General features: G+C 39.4%; 2 protein-coding genes across 5 annotated transcripts in view; one reads left to right on the forward strand and one right to left on the reverse strand.

Annotated features, from left to right (window-relative positions):
* Positions 1-5,850, reverse strand: part of sbf2 (SET binding factor 2) — a 92,701-nt gene extending 86,851 nt beyond the window's left edge. For all 4 annotated transcript variants that reach the window (XM_074665869.1, XM_074665868.1, XM_074665867.1 and 1 more), the window contains exon 1: positions 5,680-5,850. In XM_074665869.1, coding sequence (XP_074521970.1) covers positions 5,680-5,734 — 55 coding nt within the window. In that variant the 5' untranslated portion in view covers positions 5,735-5,850. The remainder of the gene's footprint in view (positions 1-5,679) is intronic.
* A 3,274-nt stretch (positions 5,851-9,124) lies between these two features.
* On the forward strand, positions 9,125-11,330 carry adma (adrenomedullin a). The gene is made up of 4 exons (XM_074666865.1): positions 9,125-9,230; positions 9,800-9,902; positions 10,027-10,152; positions 10,263-11,330. The coding sequence occupies exons 2-4, from the start codon at positions 9,808-9,810 to the stop codon at positions 10,564-10,566; spliced, it is 525 nt and encodes a 174-aa protein (XP_074522966.1). The 5' UTR covers positions 9,125-9,230; positions 9,800-9,807; the 3' UTR covers positions 10,567-11,330.
* The last annotated feature ends 2,338 nt before the right edge of the window (positions 11,331-13,668 follow it).

A 13,668-nucleotide genomic window follows, 5' to 3' on the forward strand; every position in this document is an offset into this window, starting at 1 on the left:
GAGAGTCCATTTCAGTTTCATTGTATTTTTTTTTTCTTTCTTGTTTGTTAAATCATTAATATTTTTTTAATTTATTTTATTTAAAAGATCCTGACCTTTTAATTACAGTTAAATACTCTTAAGAAATTAAAGTTTCTTTCCTTTGATATGGTGTACTCACTTTATTATCCCATTTATCATAATTACATCAATGAAAAAATGAAAAAAAAAAAATATGTTGACAATAATATTGTTTATTGGCAATATTATTTTGGAAAATTATCGTCTAGCAAAATTTGCTATCATGACAGGCCTATTCCTACCTGTTGTATTTTGGTATTAGTTATTTATCAAACTCATAAAGAAGACTCACTACTGCTACCCCCCTATATTTCATAGATGTCATTCTCTTCTCCATGCTGAATAAAGAGTATCAGATGACTGTTCAAGAGATGTTTTATTAGAAGAATTTGTTATAACTTTGAACTGAAATAAAAATGTCAGCTATAAAACCACAGGCACCTCCTTGTTGTGGTTTGATAGCAAAGCTAAAAGGATTGTCCAGTACACCCAGAGCAAACATCTTTTTCAAGATGTGTTTATGTTTCTGCTAATAAACCAAACAGACGACACAAATTGGCTTGACCTGAATAACTAATGTTTATAAAAGTAACCACAACACATGGCAGCGCTTCAAGATCTGGCACCTACAACCAAAAATACACATCTCCAGATGTTTGAGGGTCCAGTCTCCAAGATCAGTGTATCAAAACAACTTTTACTTTACAGGATTACTGAGCCAAGTACAGTGCTTACAGAGTTCATACATGGCTTCTGGCCAACCGACACCTAGGTACAGATAAACAAACAACTGTTGGGTGTAATCTCAGGCTTAATTAGGAGTTAATGCCTTGCTAAACTGTGTTATTTGACACGTTTTTGGACAAATGCTCTAAAAAAAATGGAAGTGCAGCCTCTTGTGAATGTGCTCAATCCATGTTCTGATCTTAGAAAACTACTTGCTTCTAAACCAAGCTTTAGTTAGGAAACGTGTAGATTTACTCAAACTGAACACATTACAAAACTTCTCACATTGTGGAATTTCTGGGTCAGAAAGTTAAGAGGCCCAGATTACGTTTCATGATGCAACCAAACTGCTCCAAATAGAAAAGCACAATTTTTCATGCTGTGAGTGAGACGCAGCTAAACAGCTTCCCCTGAAATGAGATCGATGTGTGGTTTCTGGCTGAATGGGGGGCAAAGCCAGTCGCAGAGATCCAGAGAGTGAAACTGGAGGTACAGAGTAGCACAAGCTTAAAGTGATACTCCGGGATGGAACAAGTTGGGTCCTATCACAAGGTTTAGGGCAGAAATTACCCCTACAGCAGTGTTTTTGTGCAGCAGACGGGGCCAATTTTTACTTGACCAAAAACACAAACGGACTCCCACCGAAAAAAGCTGATATCGGTCTGCATTCACGCTTTATTCAGAGAATTTTCAGCGTGTTACTTTCACACAAAAACACCACTAAATAAGGCTCTAGTTCTCATCGAGTCTCTTCGTCCTGGCAGACTACCTGTGTTTGTTTATATCTGGCACGCCGCTCGCGTGCGGACTGATACACTAAGCGGCGAGCGCCTCGTAGCCAGCTGTGGCTCTGCAGCAGAGGTAGGGCCGTTTTACGACACGATGAGAACTAGAGCCTTATTTAGCGGTGTTTTTGTGTGTAAGTAACGCGCTGAAAATTCTCTAAATAAAGCGTGAATGCAGACCAATATCAGACTTTTTCGGTGGGAGTCCGTTTATTTGTGTTTTTGGTCAAGTAAAATATGGCCCCGTCTGAGTGCAGAGGAAACCTGCAGAGGAGCAGGGAGGGGGTGGTTGGTGCGTGCGCCCTGGGCTTCTGCTGCACAAAAACACTGCTGTAGGGGTAATTTCTGCCATAAACCTTGTAATAAGACCCAAGTTGTTCCATCCCGGAGTATCACTTTAAACCCCACTTAATGGCCGAGGATGAAATTTGAAAAGTGGTCCAAAGACAGAGTAACGAGGGAAATAACAATTAAGACAAACCACAGAAACACTGACATAAGCCTCTTCCGTTAAGTTTCAAACTTCATGAAACAAGTGAGCAAAAGTAGACAGAACATCTAGGACAAGGCTGTTTTCTCACCCTTCCTTCTGGGTGTGCCAAGAGAGCAGGCACAAAAACAAACACTCTTTGAGAAATTTTGACAGAGGGACAATTCATCAAAGTTTCAGAGGATGAAACTTTCCATGCAGCCATTCTTGAGGTTACTATCAGGACTGCATCAAGTGTAAGACACTGAATCTCTATTTTAGATGCAAATATCACACAGTGAAAAGATATCTGTGGAAGGATGGTTCTCTCTTGTGCATTTGGAAATATTTTGGGGATATCTTGCATGATTTGGCCACGTTATGTAAGCCATTCCTTAAGCCCAGGCCGGAAAGTCACACAGGGAGGAGGTCTGATACCGTGAAATGCTTTTGAAAACATTTTGATTCAATAAATCTTGATCATATTTTATCTAGATTATTCATTTTCAACTGTTTGAGAAAAAACAGCTGGGCAAAATTCTGCTTCATTACAGGGCAATTCAGATTTTATGGTGCACACTAGCCAGATGATGCATAAACTCTTGCCAATGAAGAAGGGCAGCATCCCAGTCTGAAAGGGAAACAGAGCATACAATGCAGACTGTATTCGTCTCAAGCAGTGCTCTGAGTTCCCAAAATCCAAGAAATAATTCAAACATTTGTGATGTATAACATTGGCCTCCAGGGAAACCGACTTCTGTGGAATCATGTTCTCCTTTATCATACTCACCCCACACACCTCCCATCATAGACTTTAGAGTACACTATAGAATCACAAGTTGCCCTACTTTCTCTTTTTTCTTCATTTAATCACTTCAGTCTGCTGGAGCAAAATGATTTGACCATTGGTTATGTGACTTCAATTAATGTTTCTATCTAGGTCACCAGGCTCACAATGAAGATATCACAGGTGGTTTTGCTGCAGACACACTTCTCAATCTCAAGGGGCCAACAAGTCTCAAGAAATAAAAGACCAACACGGGTAAATCAGTCAAACTGGGTCAAGCAACTGCAAAGTGAGAGAGTTATCCTTCATATATACTCCCCACACTGCCTGTATCTTGTGCTCACAAAACTAACTGAAACTAACTAAAATGATAGACAAAATTCCCTTAGTTATAGTTTTTGACAATATTAATAGCCTTTAGGATTTAAATTCATCCGACACATTTTCCCAAACAATTTTAGACAGTTGTCAGTGCCGCACAGCAACATCATAGCATAGTATAGGGACGAGCTTGTTTACTGCACTGACTGGCTGTGCACTGTGCTGCGACGAAACGTAGTGGAGCAATGAATTAGAGCATCTGTAATAGTTTAATTGTTACAGAGTCCAAGTTTTTATTTATTGAAGCTCAATAAATGTTTTTTTTATATAATTTATGTTAATATTATTTTTATGTAATTTATGTTAACATTATTTTATATAATTTATGTTTATATTTTTTATACTAAGTTTATATCATTTTCATGTGTTTAAGGCAGCAGCCAACATTTCGGTATCAGCATTGACTGAGCAGTGAGCACTATGCTGGACTTGAAAATAAACAGTATGACAAAATATTTACTCTGAGCTTTTCTGAATCCTGCACCTGGTTAATAAGGTATGAAAAAACTAAAACTAAACTAAAACTAAACTAAAATTAAGCCTTGTTGCAAAAGTCAAAACTAAATAAAAACTAGAATGCCTGCTCTAAAACTAATTAAAACTAAACTGTAATGGAAAATAAAATGTCAAAACTAATTCAAACTGAACTATAATGACAAATCCAAAACTATTATGACCTTGATTCCAACTGATCCATCCATAGTAAACTGACAATGAGAATTGGGTCAGGCCAGCAGAGCACAAGCCAGCTCAGCAGAGCAGGCTCAGGCTTAGTAATGACCCACGATAGGATCCCTGGTTTGAATTAACAAGGTGAACAGGGAAAACCTGCTGTCTAGACGACCACCTGCTCTGTCACTGTGGCCAAACTGGTTCCTATGAGCCAGCTTCATTTGGCAAAACCACTGCTTGAATGGTTAGCAAAATAATCAGTTGTAATCTTGTTTACCTCTGTCATTTTAGGTTTGCAGTTCAAAGAAAAGCTCTCCCACTCATAAACACGAACAACTCTGCAGAGGTCTAGTCCTAACTAACAACATGATGTGCCAGATTTTACTGCAAAAAAAACTTAACAAGAGTGAGCAGACATACAATTTGGTGATGTGGATAAGACACATCCGTCATCCAAACAACTTCATCTTCATCAGCTGCCAGCTAAGAAGAAATGAAACTCATGGTCCTTGGCTTTTCTCAGAGCAACACCATCTTAATGTGAAACCATTCAAGACTCTTCTGGTGTCGCCAGGAACATTTTGTCCCTTGAGCATAAAAAAATCATTTGTCAATTGGTGCTGGGATACTCAGAGCTGATGAAAGACACTGTTTACCTATTGTGCAGAGCAAGCAAGCTGTGGTAACTAAGAGGATTCAGCTGCTCTGGCCTCTCTTTGACACACATGGTGCTGGATGAATGCCACTGATGGAGGCTAGGAACTTGATTTTGTTCCATTGAGGAAGATTTTCTGAATAGTTGTACTATCCCCATGCTGCTCACTGAGAAACACTTGGATCCTCACTGCAGTGAGATGCAGTAAGTGTGGAAGTTTAATGCATTGACAGGACTCGGTACCATTTATTATCAGAAAACTTTGGCACCAGACGAAATATTTTTATGTTTTTACCTTTTAGACTATTAATTCTAAGAAATGTGGCTGTTTCCTGACATGGGTGAAAAGAATGTGAGGTTGGACTTGGGACACAACATGCAAGTGGAAGCATGGGGGACTCCACATCCCTCTGCAGAGCAACAGTGTGGAGAGTGGGAGGGAGGGGATGGAAGAGGATCAGGCTGAGCACAAGGACTGCCTTTCCCCGCAACTGTATAACGTTACGCCCATCATGAAAAAGTTTAGCTCTCTTCCGGCGAAAACAAATAAAACACAACAAACCACTGACAAGCAACGGAGGACAAAAATAGAGCCGAAACATAGCCTGCAGGACAGACTTGTAGCAAGACCACCGCCAAGCAACATTAACAAAAACATAAAATTATATGGGTACGCATTGCACACAAACACCTACCTAACCTTACCAAGAAAAGTAAAACAACATTTTAACCAGACGGTGTAATACTTCGTTTCATTACGTATTTGGAGAGTGTACCATGAGAAGGCAGTGAAGCAGCCCCCTGACCTGACAAGCGCGCGACCAACAGCCACAGGATGTGACAGATTTTGAATCCATGAAAAGTTTCGATTGATTCAACTCAATCACCGCGGCGTTTATAGAGTAAACATCCACCAGTGACCTGCCAAAAGGCGTGTGCTTGTTCTGTAAATACACCCCCGTCGGATATATTCAGTAACTCGTGTGTGAGGGAAAGAAAAGAAAGTGTTTCCACTCTCGCTTTTGTAGCTGTGTGGCTAACGTTATGCTAGGCGCAAAGCTATCTAGCATCAATATCATCACACAGACAGACGGCCTGGACACACACACCTCGTCTTTACTGCTCAATATACCACCAAACTTACCGGCTTTCTCATGGTCGTATCCAACCACAGTAAAATAGTCAGCCAATCTAGCCATGTCTGCTGCTTTTCCCGAGATATACCACCACAATTCAGCATTTTTCCTTCTTCCAAAGCACAGCCATGTTTGACAGAAGGAGCGTCAGTGCGCTTGCGTGCAAGAGAGGGAGACATCCATGGGCGTGGGCCCTGGAGTTTACAAATACCCCACTGTGCAGCCCCCGATATCCCCTTTTTGACGCTAATTTAAGGGTCTTTACCCTACTTATACATCATAAACAACCTCGACATCAGCATATTTCTACCTTTGGCTGTAACTGTGGGGAAATATGTTGTTAACCACAGAGGGAGTTTTACAAACCTGGTGGTTTTAAACGCAATGAAAGGCCAATTACAACATTTTTTTTTTTTTTTTTTTTTTTTGGGGGGGGGGGGTTTCCTGGAGAGTCCCTGGGAGTTTTCGTTTAGGTAGCGGGAATCATTAACTGCCTCATGAAAACAGCTATTCCAAAGAACACTACAATGTACATTTACAAAAAATATGCAGTGAAAACACTAAAAGGATTATAAATTCCATCCATACTATATAGGAAGACATCTTAATTTGGTTTATAAAAATAAGCCTGTATCAATACATCTGGTTGTGTGCCAGGAATTCTTAATTAGTGCACTTAGCCAAATGTAATTTAACCACAAGCACACTATAATATGACTTCACTTCACATTGAAAGTCTACTCTGATTGCAACACTATAAATCGACTGGGGTTATCCCATTGACTCACATCTTTGTGTTCAACCCAGTTTCACTTATTGCTTCAATTTTGTTGTGAGTGCATAAACAAAAAAAGTCAGTTCTTTGTGTGATATCAGACAATTTTTTGTTTGGAAGTTGATCTATTAAGCCAAGGATTTTTTTCTAGTTTATTATTGCTTGCAGTGGCGTGGGGTTAGTAAAAAACAAAAATGTCAAAAGGAAATTCAATCACAAGGAAGAGTACATGGAAATAAGTGCTACAGTTTATGTGAATGAGAGAATAACACTAAGCACAGTAATGTCAACAATAGCAGGGGCACAGCAAGCAATTTCTACTTGATCCTCAACTGTCTCTGCACCCTTTCTCTCTCCCTCTATCTGTTTGTTTGCTTGTAAAAAAAGATGAAGTCAAAGGTAGTAAAATAGTTGAACCGGTGCCAAACCACAAAAGAATAAAGTGTTTGCTATGACACAAGAATGATTGGAAATCACAGGACCTCAAACGAAACACTTACAGTTGACAAACATCTTCAGGTACAACATGGTCTTGTCATTATTATTGTCATGAATCACAATTCAAATTAATGCCTCTGGGGTTGACACCCTTCTCTTCCTGGCACATGTGACGCTAACTGCTTTGGTTTCCTGCCACACATAGCTGCTGAACCGTAACCTGTGCTGTAAGTTTGCTTAAAAAAATGTCACTCATCTCATGACAGGAACTCCAAAAAAGATTTCTTTATAAGGAGCTCAGTGAATTTTGTTGTTCCGATTGCACAATCTTGTAAACTCTGCTAAGGAGATTACTTGTCTGCCGGAGGCAATTATCATTACAAAGGGCTTACAAAACGTTGCTGGTTTGCTGCACATGTGTTTGACATTTATGTATTTTCTGGGGGAGTTTTTTAAATATGACACAATGTGTGGAATGAGGTCACATGAGATATAAATAAATTCTGTGTCAGGGACTAAAAGCAATAAGATTTGAGTTATAAGGGGCTAAAATGCTGAAGGAATGTCAAATGTTAACTTAAAAAACTGATCCTTATCAAGCCTCAGGGACTGTTTTCCCCCATGGTCTAAACTGGAGTATAAATGAAAACTGAAAGCAGTTTCAGACCATCTCTATTAAACTCATTGATTCACACGTTTTGGAAATTCCTGTGGTGGACTTTCGAGGATTTTAAAACCAATTTTTTTTTTCTTTTTTTTACAACATTTTAGGCCTGGGTGTATGATCTTATTTTTTATGAATTACACAAGCAAAGTTTGTGTGGTTTAGATGATCATCTCATGTGCAACAAATGCTCCTATCACGCAGAGATACTTAAGACCAAACAATAGTTGTGGTTAAAAAGAAGCAGTTCAAAAGTTACCTAACAAATGTGTTATTTCTGAAGGGATTTGCATGTGTATTTGCCACATCTGCCTTGTGAACCCCTCTGACACAAGTGTTTGGACTTCAACTGAATATTTTTCAGGGCACTGATTTGAAACATCTTTTGTCATGTGTTGCTTCACTTATTTAAGATACAGGCACACATGAACATATGTGGTCATGCAACAGGAGATGAAAGCAGGTAAAGAGTGACTTACTGTTCTGTATCTCACAAATTGAAGTAATGTGTAGTAGTATTCTCCCCAGCAGATTTGAAGGCTCTCCTATCTTCGCCCAATATACTCTTATATTTTCATTCCCCCGATAAAATGAAGTCAAAGTACTTACAAAACATGGCATTAAAAAAAAACACAGCAGAATTATTTGAGAGAATGTCTACGCCAATGTTGTTCTATTATCATAGATTGTTGTTCAAGTACATTTTTTCAGACTGATGGACTCATTTTTAGATAATTGTAAAATTCCATTTCCCATTTATCCAAACATGAAAATAAAGTGCATGGTGAGTCAAATATTTGTCTTGAACAAACATTGTTTATTGTGTTTATAGCTGGTGAAACTTGCTATATTTAATCAGTTACTCAATGCCTGTCTCTAATTCCTCGTCTGAAATTCATCATGTCGAGTACTCGAAGCTGACATGGAACTTCACTGAGTCAGGGAGTGCCCTGAAAACCAACTATGGACACATTTGTCATCATGATTTAACATTTTTGCGGTTGGACTGAGAGAAAAGTCAACAAAAAATATGTCTTACTGAGCTTAAAATTCAAAGGCAGCTAGATAAATGCTTAAACCCTGTCTTTCGTGATTATCTAGACCACTTAGGAGAGCAGTAAGCTGAGATGAACATGCTGTTCTCTTAGTGGGGCAGTTAGTAACTTACATAACTAATGAGTGATGATTTTTTTTTTACCTTGTTTACACATTATTTCATACAACAAGCTACATTTAAAAGAGAACATAGTTATTTTTACTGAGCTGTTGAAGAGTTAATGGTTTCTCTTAAAGAAAAAGAGGAAAGGACACATATATTGCACTGTTCTCAAACTATGGGCATGAAAACAATTTCCTCTTTACCTTTTTTTTTTTTTATTGTTAATTTTTTCCTGAGTTTTAATTCCTAATCTTTTTACCTTCTTTCATTGTTGCACTAAACAAGCCGAGGCAAGGCTCTGGATGGGGTGGGGGAAAAGGATGAGAGCGCGTGTGTGTGTCAGTCAATGAGAGCCCCTCCCACCTCTAGTATAAAGGCAGGCTGTCTGGTGTGTACGAGCTATTAGCAGAGTGACACAGCTGCCTTACAGAGAGCCAGGGGCAATTTCAAGAAACCTGTGGAGTACACTTCTCTAACTACAAGAAGAACCTTTTTATCCAGCTGAATCAAAGGATCATACCAGGTATGTGCGTGACATTTTAAAGAAGATATTTGCTCTGTTCCCTGCTGATGGCTTTATCCTTGCTTTTTTGAGGTCAGGGCGCAAGTGTAGAGGCAAGGACAGGTTATCTGTCTGGTTATATAAGCAGTTCAGCTCTTAGCGTGTGCGTCTGTTCAGGAATTGCCTCCAAGGTGTGAAGCATCTGACAGAGGAAGAACATCATAAATAGTTTAGAAGCTGCATTTATCTTTCTATGATTTTGTTCAGATGGCTTGAGTCAGACAGCATTTGAAGTTTGTTTGACTTGCGAGCTGAGCCTATTTTGGACCCTCTATTGGTAGACTGTCCTTGGCGCTATTGGCCAGGGGCCCAAAGCATGGTTGTAGGTTTACTTAACCGGGCAAAATCTGACCTTAGCTTAACATTTTAAATAAATGAATGATAAGTGCAAATAACTTGGCTTTTGGACTTTAGTGTAAGCAAGACCTGAGTGGCTTCTTGTGTGGTAGTTGCAGATGCAACCAAACTGTAAAACATTTCTTTGGGGCATAAATTAACAATTTAACCAATATTCTGTTTTCTCTCAACAGGAGTCAAAATGAAATTCATCTTCCAGTCCTTCCTTTATGGCTGTCTGCTGGTGACAGTAGGACACTGCCTGGAACTTGAAGTGAACCCAGAGTCCAAAAAAAGGTAATTTATTCATTCAATATCTGAACCAACTGTGATAAGACAGCCTGTCAAGACTTCAACAGCAGTCACCTGTCTCCTGAGATATCTTCCCAAGGCTAATGGCATTTTTCCCCTCTTCTTTCAGACTAAGCATATGGCTCGGGAGGAGATTGAGACGGGATCTCGACAGTGTATCAGTACAGAGGATAGCAGAGTCTGAGCACTTAGTCAGACCAGAAGATATCAGGGATACTTTGCTGCCACATTCCAGGTAAGACATTTACCAAGCACTCCCTCCTAATTTTTGACTTTATTCAGAAAATGAATTCTTAACCAGGATTGAAGACTAATCAATTCCTTTTCAATTTCCAATTTCTTCAGCACTGACATCAATATTCGAACCAAGAGGTCCAAAAACTCAGCCAACCAGTCCAGGAGACAAGGCTGCTCTCTGGGCACTTGCACAGTGCATGACCTGGCACACCGCCTCCACCAGCTCAACAACAAGATGAAGATCGGCAGTGCTCCTATTGACAAAATCAGCCCACAGGGATACGGCAGGAGGCGTCGATCTCTTCCCACAAACAGAGTCACACTGAGGCTGGAGCAGGGCAGGCTGAGGCCCGTGTGGAGCATAACTGACTCACAAGTTCACAAGCTGGAGGCTCTCCTCAGACGGACATGAGCAGGACTTTGTGCAAGAGTAGTCGGGAACAAAAGCGAGGGAGTTAGTGTCCTCACTGTTCTGTTCTGAAAAAATTCTCAAAATGCCTCAGACTCTTGCCAAGTTTTTGTCCAGCATGTCTTTTTCCAGGCAGGAGGACTGAGTCAGAGCAAGAGCGGCTGCACTGAGTTTCTGCAAAGGCTGCAGCTCAGAGATGAGGAGAATGCAGCAGCTGGCTTACAGACACTGGATGGCACGGCTTGGAGCAAAGTGCAGGTGTTACTCTCTGGGAGCAAAGCAGATTGGTCATGCCTGGCAAAGTGGACACATCCTCTGGCTTGAAGAAGGAACTCTCCTCTTACATTCTGGGACTTAACACATTTCTTCCTCAAGGCCAGAACTTTGATAAGTGCTATCCTCCAAGGATTACACCACCGTGTTCCAAACTGTCAGTACTTGTATGCACTTTTCCATGTGGACTTTAAGTCAAATGAATCACCAGGAAAAGACATCTTCATTGTAATACCACCAGGAACATGGGCTGAGGAGTTAATATAAAGTTTTGGACACTGTATAAGGGAAATGCCTTAGATTCTGTGATATATGTGCCAATCCACAATGGATTGAAATATACTTGAAATTGTTATTTTATTGTATAAAACCATGTGCAATCTATATTTGTTTTTGTTTTGTTTTTTATCACAGATATATGTATATATGAATCTCTTTATTTAAATATTATATAAAAGTTACATCTAAGTACTTATGCAGATAGAACTATTTTTGTACAGGAAGAATTATATATGGGCATTGTAGCTATGTGTCATTATTCTTTTGCAAACTGTGGTAATAGGATATCTGTTTTATAGGTATATTATATATTTTTTAAATGTGCTCTATTTTATTTGTGTCAATGCAATTACATTGTCATTCAATAAACATTTTGCATACAAAATCAAGACCTTGTCCTGACCTCCTTCACTCCTGACTCTTGTAAATTGAATGCAGCGTTCTATTGTCTGGAGCACACTCCCAGAGCAAGACACACAGCACCTGGACTCTGTTAAATGATTACAGGGTCTCATTAGAGCGCCCCCTCCTCACTACATTCCCATAGTTATGACACCCCCCCTGAAACCCTAAAAAAAGGGGCAGACAGGGTGCCAGGCACATTCCTGCTTGGTTCAGCTCATATTTGTTGGCTCAGCCTTCACCGCAGAGCAGCCCTAAAGCCACCAGAAGAGGCTGAGGCTTTAGCTCCATCTGGGTTCAATGCAAGACGATTGGGACACGAGAAGGCCAATGCAGGGGGTTCAGGCCAAACATTCCTGAAAGAGAATCACACACAAAACGGCTCCAGCGAGGCACTGATAATGACCTTCACATTCAGGCAGACCCCCTGAGACTGATCAACACTGAAAGGCTGCAGCCCGCTTTCCTTCACACATTATCACCCCTTTCTTTTTTTTTTTTTTTGAGTTCAGTCCATACCAAGGGAGACAAGTAGAGTATAGATTCCTCTTTTGGCTTTATTTCCCTTTTACCTTCTCATTCATTGATACTATTCTAACAATGTATGCGCCATGTGCACTTTGGAAAATGTCGGACAACCAAGGCAGAGATTGATGGTCTATCTGTCAACATTTTGTGCCCTTTTTATTATTGAAAAGTCATGAATTAACGCCTGCAGGCACTAACTGAATTTACACTCTGTTTTTCATCAACAGTTCTTGGTGAAATCATACAGGAAATGAAAGAAAAGCTCATGACTGAAAAACATTAGAAATGGCTTTCATTTTTGGACAACTCCATACTAGTAAAGAGTTTGATAATAACAGTAAAATGACGAAATACTGGCTGGAGACTGTCTCTTCTTTGCTTTATTTAATAAAAAGGGGTATTAAAGTGTTTTAATATGTTATAGCGTAATGATGAACTGTTCATGTAGAACAGTGTGTGGGTGAGCATTATATGTTCTCTGTTGCCATCTAGTGAGACTACATGAGTAATACTTTATAATTTTATGTCATAAATGGAACTACCAAAGGTGAGGTGAGATAAATTCCTGTAATAACATTGCATTGTACGAAGCTATTGTTCTGGTAAAGAACTACATCACTTTTTATCTCAAATTTATGAATGAATACTTAATCTTTGATTATTTTTAGCATCATGTAAAACAGTTAAGTGAGGTCACAAAGTTTCAAGTTAATACAGGTTAAACCACTATATACTTGATTAAAAAAGTTGTTGTTTTTGTGTTATCTTTTAGGCACATGTCTGTATTTCACATGTCAGCTGCAGAGAGACTGGGAATACAAAGTACAGAAGGTGGGTGTGCTATGTACCACTTGACTGATAGCGATGGCCAAGCTGGGGAAGGAGAAGTTGGGCACTTTTCTCCTGTGTTTTTCTGCAAGTGCATTAATTTCAAATATCTACAGGCATTTTATTGTTCTCCCCAAAATGGAGGCTCTTTGTTGCATTACCTTAACATGATAGAGCATACAATGACACACAAGAATGTGACATTTAAGGTTTTTCATGTCACTTGTTATAGTCTGTTTGGTATAGGAGTGCAGCCTATTACTGAAGCAAAGAGGCAAATTGCACAGAAGCAACATGTCAATAAAACTTAAGCTGCCCAACAAAATACTGAAAGGATTGTGAAAACTCATGTTTTAGGAAACTTGACAAAGTGAATATACAGTCTAGTGGTTGGCAAGTGGTTACATCAGATGCAACTTAGAATATTTTAAAGGCATAAAAATCCTAACAAAAACACACACTCCCACACAAAAACAAACTGGAAACAAACACAAACAAAAATAACAGTGGTCTGGCCTGTGTTTCTTAGTTCTCACAGTTCAATCTTAAAATAGAACCAATGGCTCTAGATCTTGTCCACTAAGTGTACTACTGTGTGAGGATGTCACTGCTACAGTAAGCCAATCAACTGCTGACGCCACTGACGTGAGTATGGCATCAAGAAACAGAGCAGTGTAGGTCAGCCGGAAAAAAAACCTACTTCCTTTTGGATTTAGAGTATTATAGGCTCTTAATATAAACTTCTTCAACTTCTTTAGATTTCTGTTTTTAGACAAGTATTTTAGACATGTATAA

The sequence above is a fragment of the Halichoeres trimaculatus genome, unplaced genomic scaffold, assembly GCF_033239565.1.
Source record: "Halichoeres trimaculatus isolate MK-OKI-2021-1 unplaced genomic scaffold, fHalTri1.1 fHalTri1_scaffold_3, whole genome shotgun sequence".
Classification (NCBI taxonomy): domain Eukaryota; kingdom Metazoa; phylum Chordata; class Actinopteri; order Labriformes; family Labridae; genus Halichoeres; species Halichoeres trimaculatus.

What these genes read in the sequence shown, in the direction of transcription:
- adma (XM_074666865.1), top strand. Translation starts at nt 9,808, where the DNA reads ATGAAATTCATCTTCCAGTCCTTCCTTTATGGCTGTCTGCTGGTGACA. An exon ending in AACCCAGAGTCCAAAAAAAG is followed by an intron (nt 9,903 to 10,026) that starts GTAATTTATTCA and finishes CTCTTCTTTCAG; the next exon opens with ACTAAGCATATGGCTCGGGA. An exon ending in ACTTTGCTGCCACATTCCAG is followed by an intron (nt 10,153 to 10,262) that starts GTAAGACATTTA and finishes CAATTTCTTCAG; the next exon opens with CACTGACATCAATATTCGAA.